At 40.3% G+C, this 20,258-nt stretch overlaps 1 protein-coding gene and 1 long non-coding RNA gene across 11 annotated transcripts in view; one reads left to right on the top strand and one right to left on the bottom strand.

Moving 5' to 3' along the window:
* Window positions 1–20,258, top strand: part of LOC129014121 (uncharacterized) — a 101,424-nt gene that overhangs the window by 13,027 nt on the left and 68,139 nt on the right. The gene's annotated exons all lie outside the window — the stretch shown is intronic.
* Window positions 7,104–20,258, bottom strand: part of IQCH (IQ motif containing H) — a 247,541-nt gene continuing 234,386 nt past the window's right edge. For all 8 annotated transcript variants that reach the window (XM_054451129.1, XM_054451128.1, XM_054451132.1 and 5 more), the window contains 3 exons: window positions 17,648–17,709; window positions 13,331–13,439; window positions 7,104–7,412 (listed from right to left, as the gene is read on the bottom strand). In XM_054451129.1, the coding sequence (XP_054307104.1) occupies window positions 7,299–7,412; window positions 13,331–13,439; window positions 17,648–17,709 (285 nt within the window). In that variant the 3' untranslated portion in view covers window positions 7,104–7,298. The remainder of the gene's footprint in view (window positions 7,413–13,330; window positions 13,440–17,647; window positions 17,710–20,258) is intronic.

Raw genomic sequence — 20,258 nt, 5'->3', positions numbered from 1 at the left:
CGGCTCACTGCAACCTCTGCCTCCTGGGTTTAAGCGATTCTCCTGCCACAGCCTCCCGAGTAGCTGGGGCTACAGGTGACCGCCACCACGCCCAGCTAATTTTTGAATTTTTAGTAGAGACGGGGTTTCACCATGTTGGCCAGGCTGGTCTTGAACTCCTGACTTTGTGATCCACCCATCTTGGCCTCCCAAGGTGCTGGGATTGCAGGCGTGAGCCACTGTGCCCAGCCTCTTATTCTCATTTCTATTTCATCTTTTTCCATCAAGATCTTCTAGTGCAGAAGGTATACATGACATCAGTTCAAATAAAAATGCTTTCAAAATAAGATGTTTCCATCAGTTTTGTTGATAAACAATAACTGAGAGCTCAGTGCCGAGACTGAAACCCAAAAAATGAAGGACATGATCCCAGTCTAAAGGACGTGTTGTACTTGGCTTCATATGGCTCCCTTCCATAAGAAAAATGTGTTGCAGTGAACTATTCTAAAATGATGCAATATTTTGCAACCATTTAAAATCATAGGCCTTTTGGATAGTAGATGGGGGCGTTTAAGGGGCAAAGTATTTTGAAAATATTTTCATCCATTGTTTCCAATAAATGGAAGAAAGCTGGAAGAAGAAACCACCTCTTTGCATGATATATAAAATTTTGGCTGGGCGCGGTGGCTCCTGCCTGTGATCCCAGCACTTTGGGAGGCCGAGGCGGGTGGATCGCCTGAGGTCAGGAGTTTGAGACCAGCCTGGCCAACATGGTGAAACCCCGTCTCTACTAAAAATAGAAAAATTAGCTGGGTGTGGTGGTGGGCGCCTGTAGTCCCAGCTACTCAGGAAGCTGAGGCAGGAGAATCGCATGAACCCAGGAGGCAGAGGTTGCAGTGAGCTGAGCTCACGCCACTGCACTCCAGCCTGGGTGATAGAGTGAGACTCCATCTTAAAAAAATAAGAAATTAAAAAACAACAACAACAGCAATTTCATCTCTTTTATATGCATCGATGATGGTGGCATAGAATTGTAGAACATCAGAGCTGGAAGGAAGCTTAAATATCAGTTCCTCTTTCTTATTTTATGTATCAGAAACCTGAGAACTAAGGAAGAGAAATTATTTGTTTATTAAGGAAAGAGCTGAAACTAAAATCCATTAAGACATTTAAATCTAAAATAGATGTCATACATATTCCATACCCATTTAGAATACCTACACATGCCACGTAATCACTACTCTGTCCTTCCAAATATTTGCAGGTGAATGGAGGCATTTGCCCTTTTATGCATTCTCTGTGGTATGGCACAGAATTGAATAGGTATGGCAACAAAGACATGGTCTGGATGTGAATTCTAGAGTATTTAGACAAAGGGCATTACACTTAGAATAAAAACAATAGTTTTCATGCTATTGAAAAATTTTAAAATGTTTATTTAGTAATAACATTTTATTTTAATGAATATAATTTCACTTACAACATATTCTCCTGATATACAATTTTTAAAAAACAGCTTTTTGAGATATTATTGACATTCATAAACTGCACATATTGACAAAGATTCTCTCCTTGACTAAACCCAGCCAGGCTCCTCCCAGCCCTCTTCTTGACCAGGCCTTAACCTTGACCTATGAAGACTTGAACAAACATTAACATAGTTTCTAATAGCTCAAGGCTGCAACCCTAAGATGACCCTAGCCCCCTCTTAAAATACCTGCCTGAGAAAACTCCAGGCTGCAAAAAGAATAAACTTTCTTGTAGCCAGTCCTAAATTAGGGCCCCTGTCTCCCAGTCTCTGTGGGAGGGTAGGAGCTAACTGACACTTCTGTGTCAGTTAGCAAAACCAGATGAGTTTCACAGGAACCAACCCTGCTTCCTGGTTTTTATTTCTCACTTCCCTGACTCTACCGAGCAGCCACTGTCCCTCTTCTATTCCCTCATTCTCCCCTTACGATGCCCAGTCACCTCTCTAGAAATTGAAGTTGAATTCAGTTTACACTGGACCCTTTTCCCTATTGCAAGTGTATTACTGATTAAAATCTGTCCTTACCACTTTTACTAGTGTCCAGCCTTATTTATCTTTGACAATATTTAACGTGTACAATAAGTTTTGACAACTATATATACCCAATAAATCATTTGTATGTCAGTATAGTGAAAATATCCGTCACCCAGCATTTTCCTTCTGCCTCTTTGTAATATTCTTCCTCCTCCTCCTTCTCACCCTATTCCCACCTCGTCTCCCATCCCCAGGTTACTACTTACTATAGTTTTTATGTTCTAGAATGTTAAATAGGTATGTACATTTTTTGTCTGAATTTTTTCATTCAACATAGAGATTCTTCTATGCTGTTGATTTATTAATAGTTTATTTCTTTTCATTGCTCAGTGGTGTTCCATTTTATGGATATCCCAGTATTTTTTAATTCATTCATCTGCTGATGGACATTTGGGTTGTTTCCAGCCTTGGGGTATTGTAAACCAAGTTGCTTTGATCATTCCTGTGTAAGTCTTTGTATGGACATATGCTTTCTTTTCTCTTGGGCAAATACCTAGGAGTGGAATGGCTGGATTGTATGGTTGGTGTAGAAACATGATTTTTGAATGGCTGTATAGAAGTCTTTAATGTAGATATTTCATATTTTTAAAACAATACCCTATTATTGAACATTTAGACCTTTAGATTCTTCACTATTGTTGCAAATTTTTTGGCTTAGCAATGTGTTTATAGATATTCAACTTGGAAAAATAAAGCCCAAGAAAATGAAAAGCATGGAAAGGGAATCTGGAAACAAAGAGCATGTTCCTAAATCATTTTGAGTTTTTCAATGATCGCAAAGTATTTTATGTCCTCTCCTGGGAAACAAAGTGGCATGAATCTTTAAATGAATCAAAATTTTAACTTTAATTTGGAGTTTATTTCGCAACCAATGGAAGGTCTGCTGTTTTGCTGTCGAGTTTATGGGACCATGATTTCATCCTAACATTCCTTATAAGGCGATTGCAGTAAACTTGGGTGTGGCCTTTTGTTTCTGGGAGCTATAATTAGCCATCTGGTATACTTTATAACAGTTTGTTAAATAAAAAAATCTTAAAATGTAGCATTTTGCTCACTTCTCTCTCTCCTTTCTGACTCTGTGGGGGTGTGTGTGTGTGTGTGTATGTGTGTGCGTGTGTGGTGATGCACATGTATATGGTGACAATTGTAAAAGTGAAAGAAAATGTTAATGGCAAAGCTATATTTTTCTGTGCTATGTTTAGGGTCTTATAACAAAAGTTGTTTTCACCAACAGATTTTTAAACAGCAGGGACATGCGTATTATTTACTGTTTTGGTGTCTTTCCCTCATTTACATAAATACCCCAGAAACCAGCAGTTTAAAACTAATAAAAGCCAAGGCCCTCCATCAACTGCAATAAAGTTTCACAACCATGAGTTAGACTGTTAACAGTGAAAAATAAACCTATATATGTGGTTATGAAGGGTTTTTTTTTGGAAAGTGTATAATCACATTTCAAAGTTAGAACTTCCATTTGAAGTAGCCATGTAATAATAATACTTAAACATTTATATAGAACGCTTCATCTTTGAAACACTCTCCCAACATTGGCCAATTCATCTCGACTGCTCCCCTGAGGAGCAGGTACTATGCTCTGCCATTTTTCTACTTAGAAAATTGAGGAAAGTATGACCAGGCCCGAGACAGGGAGGGCTGGGGAGACCAGTTCCTGGCCCTTATTATTCTGTGACTCTTTGGGATGTAATTCCTAACAGCATGCCTCAAGTTTCTGTTCCCCATTGATGAAGTCATTAATAAAACAATGGATTATAAATAGTAGCTCTATCGGCTCCAGGCTCTTAGATGCAGTCCTGAGCTTCCTGTGGCACACCTCTTGGAAGGAACTATATGTGGAGAAGATACAGAAGAGCCCATTGCGATGGGTTGATCCAAACTTCTTCCAGCGAGAAAAGTGAAGTCGAATGCTTCCCCCGTCCCTCAGCTGCCACCCTCACATTATCTTGGCAACTTCATTTATGGTTTTCCAGATGGGATTTACCATGATTAGTACATTTAAAGAGTTGCACAAATTTGTTATGCACATTAAAGCCAGAGGAACAGTAAAATAAAACTAATGAACATTTACATTTTTGGAAATATAATTAATGTATGCTTGAGAAATTCTGAAAGATAAACATTTAAATGTTAAAATACTTATTACCTTCCCCACAGGGACAGTGTTGGGAATTAATGAGATAACAAATGTAAAGTGCTTTGAGCTCTTTGGAAGAAAGGTGCCAAATGAATACAAATGATTATTAATTGTTAAAGCTATCAGATGGTTACTAACATATTACTTGTGATAAAATACGTATTTTTGTACTTAAAAAATAGGATGCTTACAATTCTTAGGATGACATAGCTGAAATAATTCTCCCCAAACTCCTTCCAGGCTATTCTACATTTTGTTGGAAGCCAGGCTATTCTACATTTTGTTGGAAGCCTTTCCCAATGCTTCTGCGATTTCTTAACCTTATACCCATCTCTCGAAACTTCAAGGCATGACTTCCCAGCTTCCAAATTCCACGCCTTTCCAACATCATTCTCCACCAGTCTTACAGATCTATCACCATAGGAGAATTCCACTGACACCATTTTTTTCTTCTGACTTTGATCACATAATTGCAGTGCCTTACCATGCTGTCAGTTGTACAAGCTCATTTCATTAGCAGGAAGTATGTATAAGTTAACCTGTTTTTTTCTATGTTTTAAGCAACACACTAGAATTTGTTATTCTAAAAATGTGCAAATCCCTTGGATGATCTGGGACAAGTGAAAATAAACCCTCTACTTTGTACAACATGCTGGAATTTGTGGTAAAAGACAGCAAATCCCAAATTTCTTTTCATTTAGCCTGAGACATAGGGTGAGACACTCTCACTGTCTCAATTTCCTCATATGTAAAATGAGAACAGTTGTCGTACCTACATGCATGGAGTTTTTAGAAAGATGCAATAAAATAATATATATGAAGCTTCCAGCACAGTACATCCCCAGCCCCCAGTTTGTTCTATAGGTAACTGTAAGTAGCTTACGGAAAGGTCACTAAATAGGTAGGCAGCACAGGTGTGTAGTAGCACATTTAATATTATAATCTCATTGGTTTCTTTAAAGTCAATATAAAATAGGTAATATATTAAGGGAGATACTTATATCCAATAATGCTCTCCAACCACTGCAAACATTCAACATTAAATAATGGGTCATTTCTCATACAAAGACACCTCTATTGTTTAATGTGTGCTTCTCCCAAAAACTTCCAGGAAAATGGTATATCATTTCCCCAAAATCCTCTTACCACCAAATATTTCGGTTTCCTATTTAGAAGAGCAAAAGCTCAGTAATTAATTCATCGTGACTAAATTATATTTAGGATACTTTGATATTGTACACATATAAATGATTCTTTTTTCAAAAGTGCCTTAGTTTACCAAGAGCACAGTATCTATGTAACATATATGTGTTAAAAGATAATGGACTATTGCTTCTTTTCAAATGTTCTGTAATTAAAACATGTCACTAATTTAATCTGGTCCTCTGGCTTCTTCCACTTAATTACTTGAAGTGATTGTTTTATGATACCAATTTTTCTCCTTTAATTTAGAAGCTGTAGATGTTTAGGTAGAGAACCCTGCTCCCAATCACTTTCACAGGTCTGAATTCTGTGGTATATGCAAATGATAGCTGCAAAGGAGGAAAGTGGCATTGTTTGAGAAACCAATCAAGTGGGTAAAACAATGGTGTAGGATGGCGAACTCGTTTCGCTATTGCCAGCAGCTTGAGCCTCGGGAGTGCTAATCAAAATTCACATGCAAAACTTCCCGATAGATTTAACAGTTTTGTACTGTTAAGCAGGGGCTCTCGCCATGTGAATGATCCACTACTGTGCCGAACAAAACGGAGACAGTTTTCTTTTAAAGTCCAGAGCAGATGAGAGCCATAAGGAGACAGAGGGTTTCATTTACTCTCAGGACACGATTGTGCCAGTGAACTAATGAGTCTCTTGGACCTTATGTTGCTCTGGCTTCAATCGAGGCGCGACTCTAATGGGCATGTAGTACTTCCTATCTGTCAAGTGTCTGAACAATGGGCCCCTCGAATGGATTAGAGAGATCTGGCAAGAAAAAGAGGTCAGTGTTGTACCTAGCACAGGCAGGAAACCTGGCTAATTAATGTATTTCCAACTATAGCAAAACAAAAGCTGACACACACAAATGTTAATTTTATTACAGAAACTCTTAGCCTGTGGCTGAATCACAGTTAACAAATTATTGAAATTCCACAGGTAAAAATCCTCTTCCTTTCCCCAATACACTAAAATATTTTTATAGACATAAAGATCATTCTTTAAAACAATACATGGTTTTGGTGTTGTAATTTGCTTTTATTTCACCCTTCAGTAAAGCTCTCTGATGTAGAAATATTTTTGGACAATTATGAAGTGAATGCTGAAAGTTAGAGTCCGCACTACTACAATCTTAAAAATCTGCCTTTTTAAAGGTAGTGTAATGTTGAACTAAACTTGAAAAAATCCTACTGCTGTATTAAATGGAGAACTACAGAATACAAATGTTTATTCAAGCTACAGAGCTCGAGTTACACTCCATCTTAAACTAAGAGCAGATACTGCCACCTAGATACATTCTGATGCTTTGGTTAACTAGATGCTGGCTTATCCTACTTTTTGAAAAATGGCAACAATAGCAGACAATAGTGGCTTGGTACAACAAAAACACGATGAATGATAGTCACTTAAAAATTCATATAAATATAATTTCAATATAATTTGAAGCTTTGAAAAAAAGGCATTTGTGTTTTGACAAATAGCAATGCTTAAGCCTTTATTCAAACCTATAGATGCAGAAGATCAATGACTATTAGAAATAGGAGAAAACTTTATAAAACATAAAAAATAAAAGCTGCATAATCCTAAGGCCTATGAGGAAGTAAATGCGGAGGTGATATCAGTAAGACTTTTAACTTTCTTCTTTTATCAGATTACTTTTTTCTGAGTTTGAGAAGAAGGGATTGTTCAACACTCTCAAATGAAAACACAAATAAGTTTTGGTTTAATAAGTAAAATAAGATCATTTAATAAACAATGTTTTAAAAAGAGCATTTCATTATAATCTGTTCTGATTCACCTCCTAGTACACAAAGCAAACCAATTTCCCCTGGCTTTTATTTTTAACAGAAAAAAAAATTGCCCTTTTTATTCCAGACTGGGATCCAAAATGTTATGTACTGTATTCCAGGATCATTTCTTGGGTTTAGAGAGGTTTTTGTCATCTTTGGACTGTTGCTCCGCTTCAAATCTCATTTTGTTTTCCTTTGTTACTCTTAGAATAGTTTCAATATCAGCAATGGTGGTCTGTAAATAAAGACAATATTTATTACTTAAAGACCTCTTACAGTCCCTCTCCCCCAAGCATCTGGTCCTTTTGGGAGTTCACCATGGTTTAGACCAGTTCTATTCAGAATGTATTCTACCGACTGGCATTTGTCTACAAATTATGGCTTACCAGTCTTGCTGAAATGAGTAAAAAAATTGAGAGAGAGAATTTGGAAAACTTTTTAGAATTTTTATGCCTATTATGTCTAATAATAAAAACATTGGGCTTCTAAATTGTATGTCTTTAATTTTTTTAATCGTATTTTTCTAGTAATTAAATTTTTTTCTATTTTGTTAAAAAATGTTGATCCATGATAGTCAGATAAAATCAAAACAAAACAAATAGTTTCCTTATTATGGATAATTTGAGAAGCATTGGTCTAGTCACCCTAAAATGAGGGCTAATAGGCTGATGGAAGGGTTTCTTTCCATTGGTTGCTGGGAAGAAAAAAATGACACATTCCCATTTACTTTATTTATATTTTATTGAGGTATAATTCCCATACCATAAAATTCACTCTTATAAAGTATACAATTCAGTGGTTTTTAGTATATTTGCAAGTAACCATCACTACTATATAATTCCAGAACATTTTCATCACCCCAAATAGAAACTCTGTCCGCATTAGCAGTCACTCCCCATTTCATCCCACTCCCTCAGCCCCTGGCAACCACTAATCTATTTCTGTCTCTATGGATCTACCTCTTCTGCACATTTCATATAAATGAAACCATACAATATGTGACCTTTTGTGAATGGCGTTTTACCTAGCATAATGTTTTCAAGGTTCGTCCACGTTGCAGCATGGATCAGTACTTTATTATTCCTTTTATAGAGGTGAATAATATCCCATTATATAAAATATTATCCATAGAATATAATAAAATTCACTTATTTCTTAGTCGATGGACATTTGGGTTGTTTCTAATTTTTGGCTATTATGAATATTCATTCTATTAACATTAATGTACACTTTTTTGTGTGAACATGTTTTCAATATTCTTAGACATATACCTAGAAATGGAATTGCCGGGCCATATGGTAATTTTACACTTAATTTTTTTTATAAACTGCTAAGCTTTACGTATCTGTGATACCATTTTAAATTCTTACCAGCAATATATGAGGGTTCTGGTTTCTCCGTATCCTCACCAACACTTGTTATTGCCTTTTTTAACTGTAGCCATCTTATTAGGTATGAAATGTTTCATTGTGGCTTTGATTTGTATTTCCCTAATAACTTATGATGTTGAGCATTCTTTCATATACTTATTGGCCATTTGTACATCTTTTTTTTTTTTTTTTTTTTTTTTGAGACAGGGTCTTGCTCTATCACCCCAGCTGGAGTGCAGTGGTGTGATTATGACTCACTTCAGCTTTGACATTCTGGGCTCAAGCAATTCTCCCCCCTCAGCCTCCTGAGCAGCTAGAACCACAGGTGTGTGCCAACATGCCTGGCTAACTAAAAATAAGTTTTCGTGGAGATGAGGTCTCACTCTGTTGCCTGGGCTAGTCTCAAACTCCTGGCCTCAAGTGTGGCCTCAAGTGATCCTCCCGCTTCAGCCTCCCAAAGTGCTGGGATTACAGGTGTGAGCCACTGCAGTTGGCCTGCATATCTCCTCTGAAGAAATGTCTATTCAAATCCTTTGCTCCCTTTTAAAATTGGGTTATTTGTCCTTCTGTAGTTGAGTTGTAAGAGTACAAGAGTACTTTGTATATTGTGAATACTATGCCTTACCAGATATATGATTTGCAAATGTTATTTCCCTTTCTGTGGGCTGACTTTTCACTTTCTTGATAGTGTTCTTTGATGCACGAAGTTTTAAATTTTGATGAGGTCTGATTTATCTATTTTTATTTTGGTTGCTTGCGCTTTAGGCACCATGTCTAAGAAACTTTTGCTAACCCAAGGTCATGAAGGTTTATACGTATGTTTTTTCCTGAGAGTTTTACAGTATTAGCTCTTACATTTAAATATTTGATCCATTTTAATTTAATTTTTTTTTTTTTTTTGAGACAGAATCTCGCTCTGTCACCCAGGCTGGAGTGCAGTGGTGCGATCTCGGCTCACTGTAACCTTTGCCTGCTGAGTTCAAGTGATTCTCCTGCCTCAGCCTCCTGAGTAGCTGGGATTACAGGTGCACGCCACCATGCCTGGCTAATTTTTATATTTTCAGTAGAGACGGGGTTTCACCATGTTGGCCAGGCTGGTCTCGAACTCTTGACCTCAGGTGATCCGCCTGCCTCGGCCTCCCAAAGTGCTGGGATTACAGGTGTGAGCCACCACGCCTGGCCCATTTTAACTTAATTTTTATATATGATGTGAGGTAGAGGCCCAACTTAATATTTGCATGTGCCATTTATTTAAAAAATATTTTTTCTCCATTGAATTGTTTCAGCACCCTTGCCAAAAATTATTGGCCATTATGTATGGGTTTATTTCAGACTCAATTTTATGCCATTGATCTGTATCTCTATTCTTATGCCAGTACCACACTGTCTTGATTACTGTAGCTTTGTAGTAAGTTTTTAAATTGAGAAGTGCGAGTTCTCCAACTTCGTTCTTCTTTTTGAGATTATTTTGGTTATTCTGGGTCTCTTATGTTTCCACATGAATTTTAGGATCATCTTGTCAATTTCTGCAAAAAAGCCAGCTGGGATTTTGATAAGAATTACATTGAATCTATAGATCAATTTGGGAATGTCAGCATCTTAGCCTTATTGTCTTCTATTGGATGAATACAGACTGTCTTTCTGTTTATTTAAGTCTTCTTTAATTTCTTTCACCCATGTCTTGTAGTTTTCACTGCAAAAATCTTGCACTTCTGTTAAATTTATTCCTGGCCAGGCGCGGTGGTTCACGCCTGTAATCCCAGCACTTTGGGAGGCTGAGGTGGGCGGATCACGAGGTCAGGAGTTCGAGGTCAGCCTGACCAACATGAAACTCCATCTGTACTAAAAATATAAAAAATTAGCTGGGCGTGGTGCGTGCTTGTAATCCCAGCTACTCAGGAGGCTGAGGCAGCAGAATTGCTTGAACCCGGAAGGCAGAGGTTGCAGTGAGCCAAGATTGTGTCAGTGCACTCCAGCCTGGGCGACACAGTGAGACTCTGTCTCAAAAAAGAAAAAAAATTATTTTTAAGTGTTTTATTCTTTTTGATGCTATTGTAACTTGAATTTTTAAAAATTTTATTTTTGCATTGTTCATTACACAAATATAATTGTCTTTTGTATACTGATTTTATGTCTTATAAACTTGTTGATGGGTTCTTTAGGATTTTCTTTCCTTTTTTTTTTGAGACTAGGTCTTACTCTGTCACCCAGGCTGGAGTGCAGATCATGGCTCACTGCAGCCTCAACCTACCTGACTCAGGCCATCCTCCCATCTCAGCCTCCTGAGTAGCTGGGACCACAGGTGTGTGCCACCACACCTGGCTAATTTTTTAATTTTTAGATAGGGTCTACCTATGTTGCCTAGGCTGGTTTCAAACTCCTGGGTTCAAGCAATCCTCTTGCTTCATAGGATTTTTCTATTTACAAGAATTTGCGACTTGCAAATAGAGACACTTTTATTTCTTCTTCTTTTCTCCTTCTCCTTCTTCTTCTTAGTAGAGATGAGGTCTTGCTATGTTGCCCAGGCTGGTCTCAAACTCCTGAGTGCAAGTAATCCTCCCACCTTGGCCTCCCAAAGTGCTGGGATTACAGGTGGGGGCCACTGCACCCAGCGCCTTTTATTTCCTTTTCTTACCTAATTTCTCTGTCCAGAACTCCAGTACAATGATGAATAGAGGTGGCAAGAGCAGACACCCTTGTCTTGTTCCTAATCTTGGCGAGAAGGCTTTTGGTCTTGCAATGTTAACTCTGATGTCAACTGTGGGTTTTTTGGTAGATGTCCTTATAAGGTTGAGGAAGTTACCTTCTATTTTTACTTTGTTGAATGTTTTTATCAGAAAAGAATGTTAAATTTTGTTAAATGCATTTTCTGCATCATCTTCCTTTTTTTTTATTCTTACTCCCATCACCCAGACTCACTGCAGCCTCAACCTCCCGGGCTCAAATGATTCTCCCACCTCAGCCCCCCAAGTAGCTGGGACTACAGGCATGAGCCACCACACCTGGCTAATTTTTGTAATTTTTGTAGAGATGGGGTTTCACCATGTTGCCCAGGCTGGTCTTGAACTCCTGGGATCAAGCAATCTGCCCACCTCAGCTTTTCAAAGTGCTGGAATTACAGGCATGAGCCACTGTGCCCAGCCTCAATCACCTTCCATTTTTATTTAGCCTTTACTTTGCTGGTAAATCCTTGTTTAAAAACTGAAAATACCTACCACAATGCCACTAAGTAGAAGACAGAAAATACTAGCAAAGATGAATCTATTCCACCGCTTCAAGTTTTTGTTATTGTACCTATATTACTGAGATTGAAAGTTTTTGCCTTTAGACCTAACATGAGTAAAAATCAAGAAAACAAACATTCATATGAGAAGGCTAGAAACCATGACATAATTAAAAGCTACCTGAGAACATCTGACTTTTTATGATTTTGAAAGTCAGAGAAAGGGCAGAGAAATAGCTTTCATTTTGTCAAAGGCGGTTGACTCTGCCAACAGCGAGACAAGCCCAGAATCAACTTAGTCTGAATGCATTTGAGGTTAAAGCATCTGATTCTGATTATTAGCTATATGCAGAGAGGCTCAAAGTTTTGCACATGGCACTAACAGATAAGATGATGCTACTAGCTAGCAGGAACTTAAAATGTAAATGATAGGCTGGGCAAGGTGGCTCATGCCTGTAATCCCAGCACTTTGAGAGGCCAAGACAGAAGATCCCTTGAGCTCAGGAGCTTGAGACCAGCCTAGGCAAGACAGTGAGATATCCTGTCTCTAAAAAAAAAAAAAAAAAAAACAGTAAATAATGAGCATAGATCCTTTAGGACCAGTGAACACTGATGTAACATTTGGTCTGTCTTTTCTTGAATCTTAATCATGTTGTAGGGAAAGCAGTGGTCATTCTTCCAGCTCATAAAATCACGTTGTTATTGTTACTGTTACTAAAGGAGTTAGGCCCTAGCTTGAATCAAAAATGTATTAAAATTACATTTCTATTAAGCTTTTGTTGGACTTTCCATTTAGGAGAAAAACCACATGTGGTTTCTGATTGTGTCCTTTGAATTAATGAAGGCCTAGGCTGGGAATCAGATTCATACCTTGCTGTTCAATACCACATGATCATCTCTGTTCAGACAGTATTTCAGAAACTCCCGTACGGACCTTGTTCCTGTAGTTTAGAGTTTGGAGACTTCTAGTCAATTATACACAACTGGATTTGATGGACCAACATCTTTAAAGGTCATAAGGAGGCTTCTAAAGGTTAGTAGTGAAATAATCCAACCCACAGTGGAGAAACGGGTGGGGTAGATGGCCCACATACATGCTATATTTTCTGCTTCTCCCTAACACACATTGCTTTCTCGGGTCTTAGAACTTCTCTGGCTCTAGAAACTAGGGCTTCCCAGGAATCACTAGTCAGACTTTGTATTATCTGGAATATAGATAGATAACATTCGCAATTTTTGGTTGTGATGATCTCTGTTTCGGTTCCATTGTGACATTTCAGACTCACGTCCAACATCAGAAAGCTCTGCTATCTTAGGAGCTGGGGTTCGAAAATGGCAGCAAGTTAAAAGTCAACTCTATTTCAAAGAAAAAGTTTCAAACTATTAAATTTAACTAACGGCTTCAGTGGGAACCTTACAGTATTGACCCTGCACACTGTAAAATATGTACTGCTTACAATAAAAAAAAAGATGGTTTAGCACTTGTTTACAATACAGCATGAGGTATTTTCAGCCCTTGTATAGAAATTAACCAGAATCGTTAGTTAATTAACACCTCACCTTAAAATTGGTCTCGCCTTGCATATTAGGTGCTGATATTTCTTGATGGATGATGAAGAGATTGCGAGCAAAGGTCATGAGGACCCCCTGGAGATCCTCGCCAATTGTTCTGTTAATGGTATCCAAACAAATGAGTTTACCAACGATTCCCCTCACATGCTTAAAAACAATCGCCCTCTCATTTGTGCCTGTCTGGTGATGGAATTTAATGAGTATTTTCAATCTCACAAGGTGGCAATCTTCAGGGAGATATGAAAGATGAGACTCCATCTTAACTTGTCAACAAAAAGGATTTGCGTAATAAATATTTTTTATTAATCAACTTAGCAGAATATAGCAATAGGGTAGGTCATTTCTAGCGAAAGTCTACCACTGAGCTAGGATGTTGTACGAGTTCATTTTAAAAATGGTTTAAGCCCATCATTCTCAGCAAACTATCGCAAGGACAGAAAACCAAACACTGCATGTTCTCACTCATAGGTGGGAATTGAACAATGAGAACACTTGGACACAGGGTGGGGAACGTCACACACCGGGGCCTGTGGTGGGGTGGGGGGAGGGGAGAGGAATAGTATTAGGAGATATACCTAATGTAAATGACGAGTTAATGGGTGTAGGACACCAACATGGCACATGGATATATATGTAACAAACCTGCACGTTGTGCACATGTATCCTAGAACTTAAAGTATAATAATTAAAAAAAAATGGTTTAAGTTACTTTAGGAGAACTGTCGCTAAGTGTGATCCTTGCCGAATGATTTCCTTGTCTATGGAGACATTTGCATCTCAGTATTCTGGAGTCTTTTGTCTGGGGTTTATTTTCTATTTCACGGGTACAAGTGATTCCTATCACTTAATGAGAGTGTCCTGCCTATGTTCAGAGGAGAATGTGCCCTGTTCATGAACAGCTGTCTTTATAAACCTGAACGTCCACTTTAAGATTTCAGAGACAGCTTGCAAACTATCCTGTAGCATTATAGGGCTCCCTATATAAGGTTGTCACTCAGTGTAGGCTTTGTGGTGTAGTGAAAAGAACACCAAGTTCAGGATCAGGAGACAGACCACCTACTGTGTGACCCAGGCAAATCATTGCCCCTCTCTAAGCCTCAGTTTCCTGTCTATGAGGATCAGTTAATTCTGAGGCCCTTCCCTGTCCTAACATTCTGTGGTTCTATGACTGCAGTTAGGGATGAGATTAAGATGGGCAGAAAACAGTAGAAAAGGACTAAAGGCTTTCGAGAGGTCCACGTCCACTGTGCCCTCCCTGAAGGATGTGTGAATAGCAATAACCATCTAGAAGGTACACCAACAGGACTATTTCTACCATTGAAACTAGCCTGCAGGTCAAGGCATCCTTGCCTGAAATCTCAGGTACAGGTGTAGGGACAGCTGGGCAAGTTCCTCTTGGTTACCAGTCTAATTATTAATTCTGTAGGCTTCAGCATCAAATCCACCTTGCTGCTAGGTCAGTTTGATGACTGGGAGTTTCTCTGTTGATGAAACAGGCTCTTCCTCTATCTCCTACTTTCTGTGATGGTTTTCCTCTTGCCTGGTTCCTCTATGCCCGAGTACCCACCTGCATTGCTCTTCCTGTGGCCCATACTTAAGGAACCCTGCCTCTGCCTGGGTGATACTACCCCTGTCTCATCCCATCAATTCCAGGACACAAGTCCTGCTCCTGAGTGTCAGCCTCTGCTGGGCTCTGCTGCCTGCTGAAAGGCTTTCTTCATGCCACCCCCTACCAGCCTGGGTCTCCAAAAGTGGCCTCCTCTCTGAGTGCCTCTGGTCAAGCTCCCCATGACCTAGCTCTCAGGTTGTCCCTTTACTCTTTGCTGTTGGAACTTTCCTAATGGTATGAGCTGGTTACTTCTCAGGATGACCTCCACGCATCTGAATCCTGGGTCCAGTGTTTGGCCTGTCTGGTTGCTCTTCTCCCATCACCCGAAGGGAGCTCACCTCTCCCAGCCTCATCCTATGTACAAAAGGGTTTGTCTGGTTCCAGTCGTGTCCCAGCTTCTCCTTTGCAGTTAATCTTTCATGCCAGCTGGTGCCCAGTAAGACAGAGTTCATATCTCTAGGTTCTGATTTCTAGTTCTTTGTACCTAACTAACCCATCTGTCTGAATTCCTGGGCTTAGAAATATACTTGGACCTTGAATGTTGCCTGCTTAACTGGATTCATAAGTTGGGAAAATACAAATTTCTTATTCCCATGCTTGCCAACTTCAAATCCAGATGACTGCTTGGTTCTCCTAGTCCCGGTACTTCCTGGTGGCCTATGTTCTGCCCAACCCTGACATCACCGTGTCAAGTTTGGGGAGAGTGAAATGGGAAGTATTTCATCTCTGATCTTCTAGCTACTAGTGAACTGCTGTTCCCCTTTCATGGCTTGTCAGCAGTTGACATACTAGACCACATTTACCTGTTTACTTGTTTACTGTATGCCCACCCCTCTAGAGTGGCAGCTTCCTGAGGGCAGGGCTCATTGTTGTTTCCCCAGCACCTAGAACTGTGCCTGGCACAGTTGATAAAATGCTTTCAAACTTTCTGGTAAGGAAGGGTGGAGCAGGGAGGGAGCTGAGGGGCAGAATGTCACTGGGAGGCAAGGGGCTGATCCTTCCCTGCACATGCCCAGAGGTGTCCCTGGCTCTGTTATCATTCTGGATGTGAAGGCCTAGGTGGAGAAGATGAAGGCAAGCTTGTTGGGATGTTATGGATTGAGGTCTCATTTCTGTTGCTATCAGGGCAGTGTGACAAATGGGTGAAGAGTCCCTAGGGAAGTGACTTTCTTAACAAGACCCAATAAGTTTTGCATGTTTATGGGATCTTGGGGAAAGACTGAAACTGGAGGGGAGGACTCAAACAGCCAGCTTCCCTTCCCAGGTGATGGGACGCATCTGAGACTGTAAGTGCCAGATTAAATTGTAGCCACATTCTAGTTCCAAAGGGGAAGAAACCAGAACATTTGCCTAAGTTCAAAAGGATCGATGAGGGTGAATATCACTGTATTGATAATGGTCTGTTATAACTGATAATGCTTTGGCAGAACAAAGGACTATACTTTGGATAGGGAAGTTGAGGCCTGTCCTATGCAGCCATTTGCTTGTTGTAGTGTGAACCTCTTTGGATCAGTTTCCAGGAGACTGACCATAGTAGGGTGTAGGGGAGGTTGGGGAGGGAGGGACTGAGGCCACATAGGAACATCAGTGCTTAGTAGAGGAATTGGCTCTTATTTGGTTAGTTTTTATGAGACCAGATCTTTGTGTATATGTTTCTGTGTGTTTCAGTGTGAGGCCACAATGTCTACACTGCTGTAGAGGTTACAAGGAAGAGAAATACAGGGCAGAGACAGTTTCCCAATTAGGTAGGATGACTTAAATGTACCAAGTAACCATGTGCCAAGATATGAAATAAGAGATGACTCAAGGTTGTGGCTCTAAAATTCTGAGTCCCAGATAGGAGGAAACTTTGCTAGGCTCCAAAATATCCCAGAGGGAAATCTGGGAGAAGTGCAGAAGCCTCCGAGTGTTGCCAGCAGCCTGTGCTCAGTGCATGCATACCTTGAGAAGATTGCACCCAGGATGAAACTGGATCTGAGGAGGAGCTACAGATCCTGCGTGCTAGGGGGACATCGTGTGAAGTCACCAGAACACAGAGCACTTTTCTAAGTATGCCAGAATGACAACTGCCTTCCACAGGCAGGACAACTGAGCTGGGTCCCCATCAGTGAGATCCGATGTGCCTTATCTGTGTATGCATTTGGGTATAATATGTTGTTAAGTCTAAACCTTACCCATTAATTTCAGGTAATTAATCAATTATATTTATAAACCCCCATTGACACATCTGAAGTCATTTTATAAAATACCTAGGCTGGGCGCAGTGGCTCACGCCTGTAATCCCAGCACTTTGAGAGGCCGAGGTGGGTGCATCATGAGGTCAAGAGATCGAAACCATCCTGGCCAACACGGTGAAACCCCGTCTCTACTAAAAATACAAAAATTAGCTGGGCATGGTGGTGCGTGCCTGTAATCCCAGCTACTTGAGAGGCTGAGACAGGAGAATCGCTTGAACCTGGGAGGTGGAGGTTGCAGTGAGCTGAGATAGCACCACTGCACTCCAGCCTGGGTGACAGAGCAAGGCTCCGTCTCAAAAAAATAAAATAAAATAAAATAAAATCCCTGAAGATCTAAATAAAGATAGACTTCTAATAAATCAGCATGCTGATTAAAATGCATGAGAAGCATCATTCTTGTTAGTTGTGATTGTCTATTTCCTTAGCTTATTACAACTCACAGATACACTTCATACTCACAACATTCCCAACTTGTGTCTCTTCAGGTGCTCATATAATATAAAAACAGTTCCTTTTCTGTCCTGTAAAATTTGAATGGGGAGAAAAGAAATAGTATATTATCTCAGAAACAAAGTACAGAAAATGTTACTGGCACAGAAAGACTACTAAGATTGATTTGATTTGAAATCTAGAGCTACCTTCAGATATTATGAGAACACATTTGAAAAGGCTGCCTCTAGAATTTGGAGTAAGTATGTTCTAGAACCGTGCTTTTTGAGTATGATCCTCAGAACACCTGCATCAGAATCATCTAGTGTGCTTGTTAAAAAGGCATTTTCATGGGCATCATGCAAGCTCAGAAGACATGGTAGGCAATCTGTCTTTTACCTCACTTCTTGGATGATTCTTGTGTACATCAAAATTTGAAAACCACTGTTCTAAGAGTGATGGGTTAAAAAAATATAGGGGAGGCTGGGCACGGTGACTCATGCCTGTAATTCCAGCACTTTGGGAGGCTGAGGCAGGAGAATCGCTTGAACCTGGAAGGCGGAGGTTGCAGTGAGCCAAGATCTTGAACTCCTGACCTCACCCAGGAGGCCAGCCTGGCCAACATGGTGAAATGTTGTATGGTGAAAAGTAGCATGGTGGCCCAGCTACTTCAGAGGCTGAGGCAGGAGAATCGCTTGAACCTGGGAGGCAGAAGTTTCAGTGAGCCGAGGTCACGCCATTGCACTCCAGCCTGGGCAACAAGAACAAAACTCCGTCTAAAAAAAAAAAAAAAAAAATTGGCTGGGTGCAGTGGCTCACACCTGTAATCCCAGCACTTTGGGAGGCCGAGGCAGGCGGATCACGAGGTCAGGAGATCGAGACCATCCTGGCTAACACAGTGAAACCCCGTCTCTACTAAAAATACAAAAAATTAGCTGGGCGTGGTGGTGGGCGCCTGTAGTCCCAGCTACTCGGGTGGCTGAGGCAGGAGAATGGCATGAACTCGCGAGGCGGAGCTTGCAGTGAGCCGAGATCACGCCACTGCACTCCAGCCTGGGCGACAGAGTGAGACTATCTAAAACAAACAAACAAAAAAATTATATATGTATATATGGTAGCAATTTGTTATGTGGAAAATAATTTGTACTTCAGTGGGAAACTGTGTGTTGTCTATAGCAGGGGTCTTGAATCCCTGGGCTGTGGACTGGTACCCGATCGGTCTCAGACAGGTCTGTGGCCTGTTAGGAACCGGGCCACACAGCAGGAGGTGAGCAGCAGGCAAGCAAGCATTACCACCAGAGCTCCGTCTCCTGTCAGATCAGCGGTGGCATTAGATTCTCATAGGAGCGGGAAACCTATTGTTAACCGTACAAACAAGGGATCTAAGTTGCATGCTCCTTATGAGAATCTAACTGATGCCTGATGATCTGAGGTGGAACAGTTTCATTCTGAAACCATACTCCCTCTACCCACCTCCACGTCCATGGAAAAATTGTCTTCCATGAAACCGGTCCCTGGTGCCAAAAAGGTTGGGGATTGCTGGTCTATAGCACTCCCTGCTGCCTTATCAGATTGATTCTATGGGAGATATTTTACAATTCTGTAAAGTATAGGCAACTGATAGACAAGCAAATTCTGTCCAGTCTGATAAAGGCTCTGTTGATTTTCCTTTCCTGTTCCCCTTGTGGAAAAACCTATTTTGCCTCCATGTGCAAATTTCAATATTCCTGATCTATAAAGATGTCTGTTTTGGGATTCACTTTTGAACCCGTTATAATATCTGCCTAGTTCCCTCTTTTTGTTTGTTTTGTTTTTTGGAGACAGGGTCTCACTCTGTCACCCAGGTTGGAGTTCAGTGGCTCAATCACAGCTCACTGCAGCCTCGATGTCCCCAAGCTCAGGTGATCCTCCCACCTCAGCTTCCTGAGAAGTTGGGACCACAGGCATGTGCCACCACACCCAGCTAAGTTTTGTATATGTTTTTTGGTAGAGATAGGGTTTCGCCATGTTGCTTAGGCTGGTCTCGAACTCCTGGGTTCAAGTGATCCTCCCAGCCTCAGCCTCCCAAAGTGCTGGGATTACAGGCATGAGCCACTGCGCCTGGCAGTTCTTTCTGTTAAATAAAATCTTTATTATGTGTTTATTTTTATATCTGTATGAGAGGCATGGTTTTATCTTTTTTTTTTTTTTTTGGAAAATTATCTTGTAACAGTTTTCTCCAAATAAATAAGAGGTAACCCTGGAGTTGTCCAACAGTGGAAATGACTGCCCTGTGAAGTTGTGAACTTCCCATCACTGGAAGCTCAAAAAAGGAAACTATATTTTGGGACTTTGGTAAAAGAAATCACATGCCAGAATTATGACCACTCATCAACTTCCCACCTTATCAGGAAATCTGAGCTTTAGGACAGACAGTGGACTAAACAGTGGCTGCCAACGCTAGCTGCACATTAGAGTCATCTAATGCCTGGGCCCTACTTCCAGAAATGCTGATTTATTTGGTCTCGGGTGGGCCATGGGCGTAGGGCCATGCTGAGTCATACTGGAGCCCAAGGCAAAGGAAAACATCAGTAATCTGGTCCTGCTTTCATTAAAAATTTTGATATTTTATTCCTAATGAATTTTTTGCAGTAATTTTGAT

This window comes from Pongo pygmaeus, chromosome 16, assembly GCF_028885625.2.
Source record: "Pongo pygmaeus isolate AG05252 chromosome 16, NHGRI_mPonPyg2-v2.0_pri, whole genome shotgun sequence".
In the NCBI taxonomy this organism is placed as follows: Eukaryota; Metazoa; Chordata; class Mammalia; order Primates; family Hominidae; genus Pongo; species Pongo pygmaeus.
Note: the sequence above shows the minus strand (reverse complement) of the source record. Positions and strands in the feature narration are given on the sequence as shown.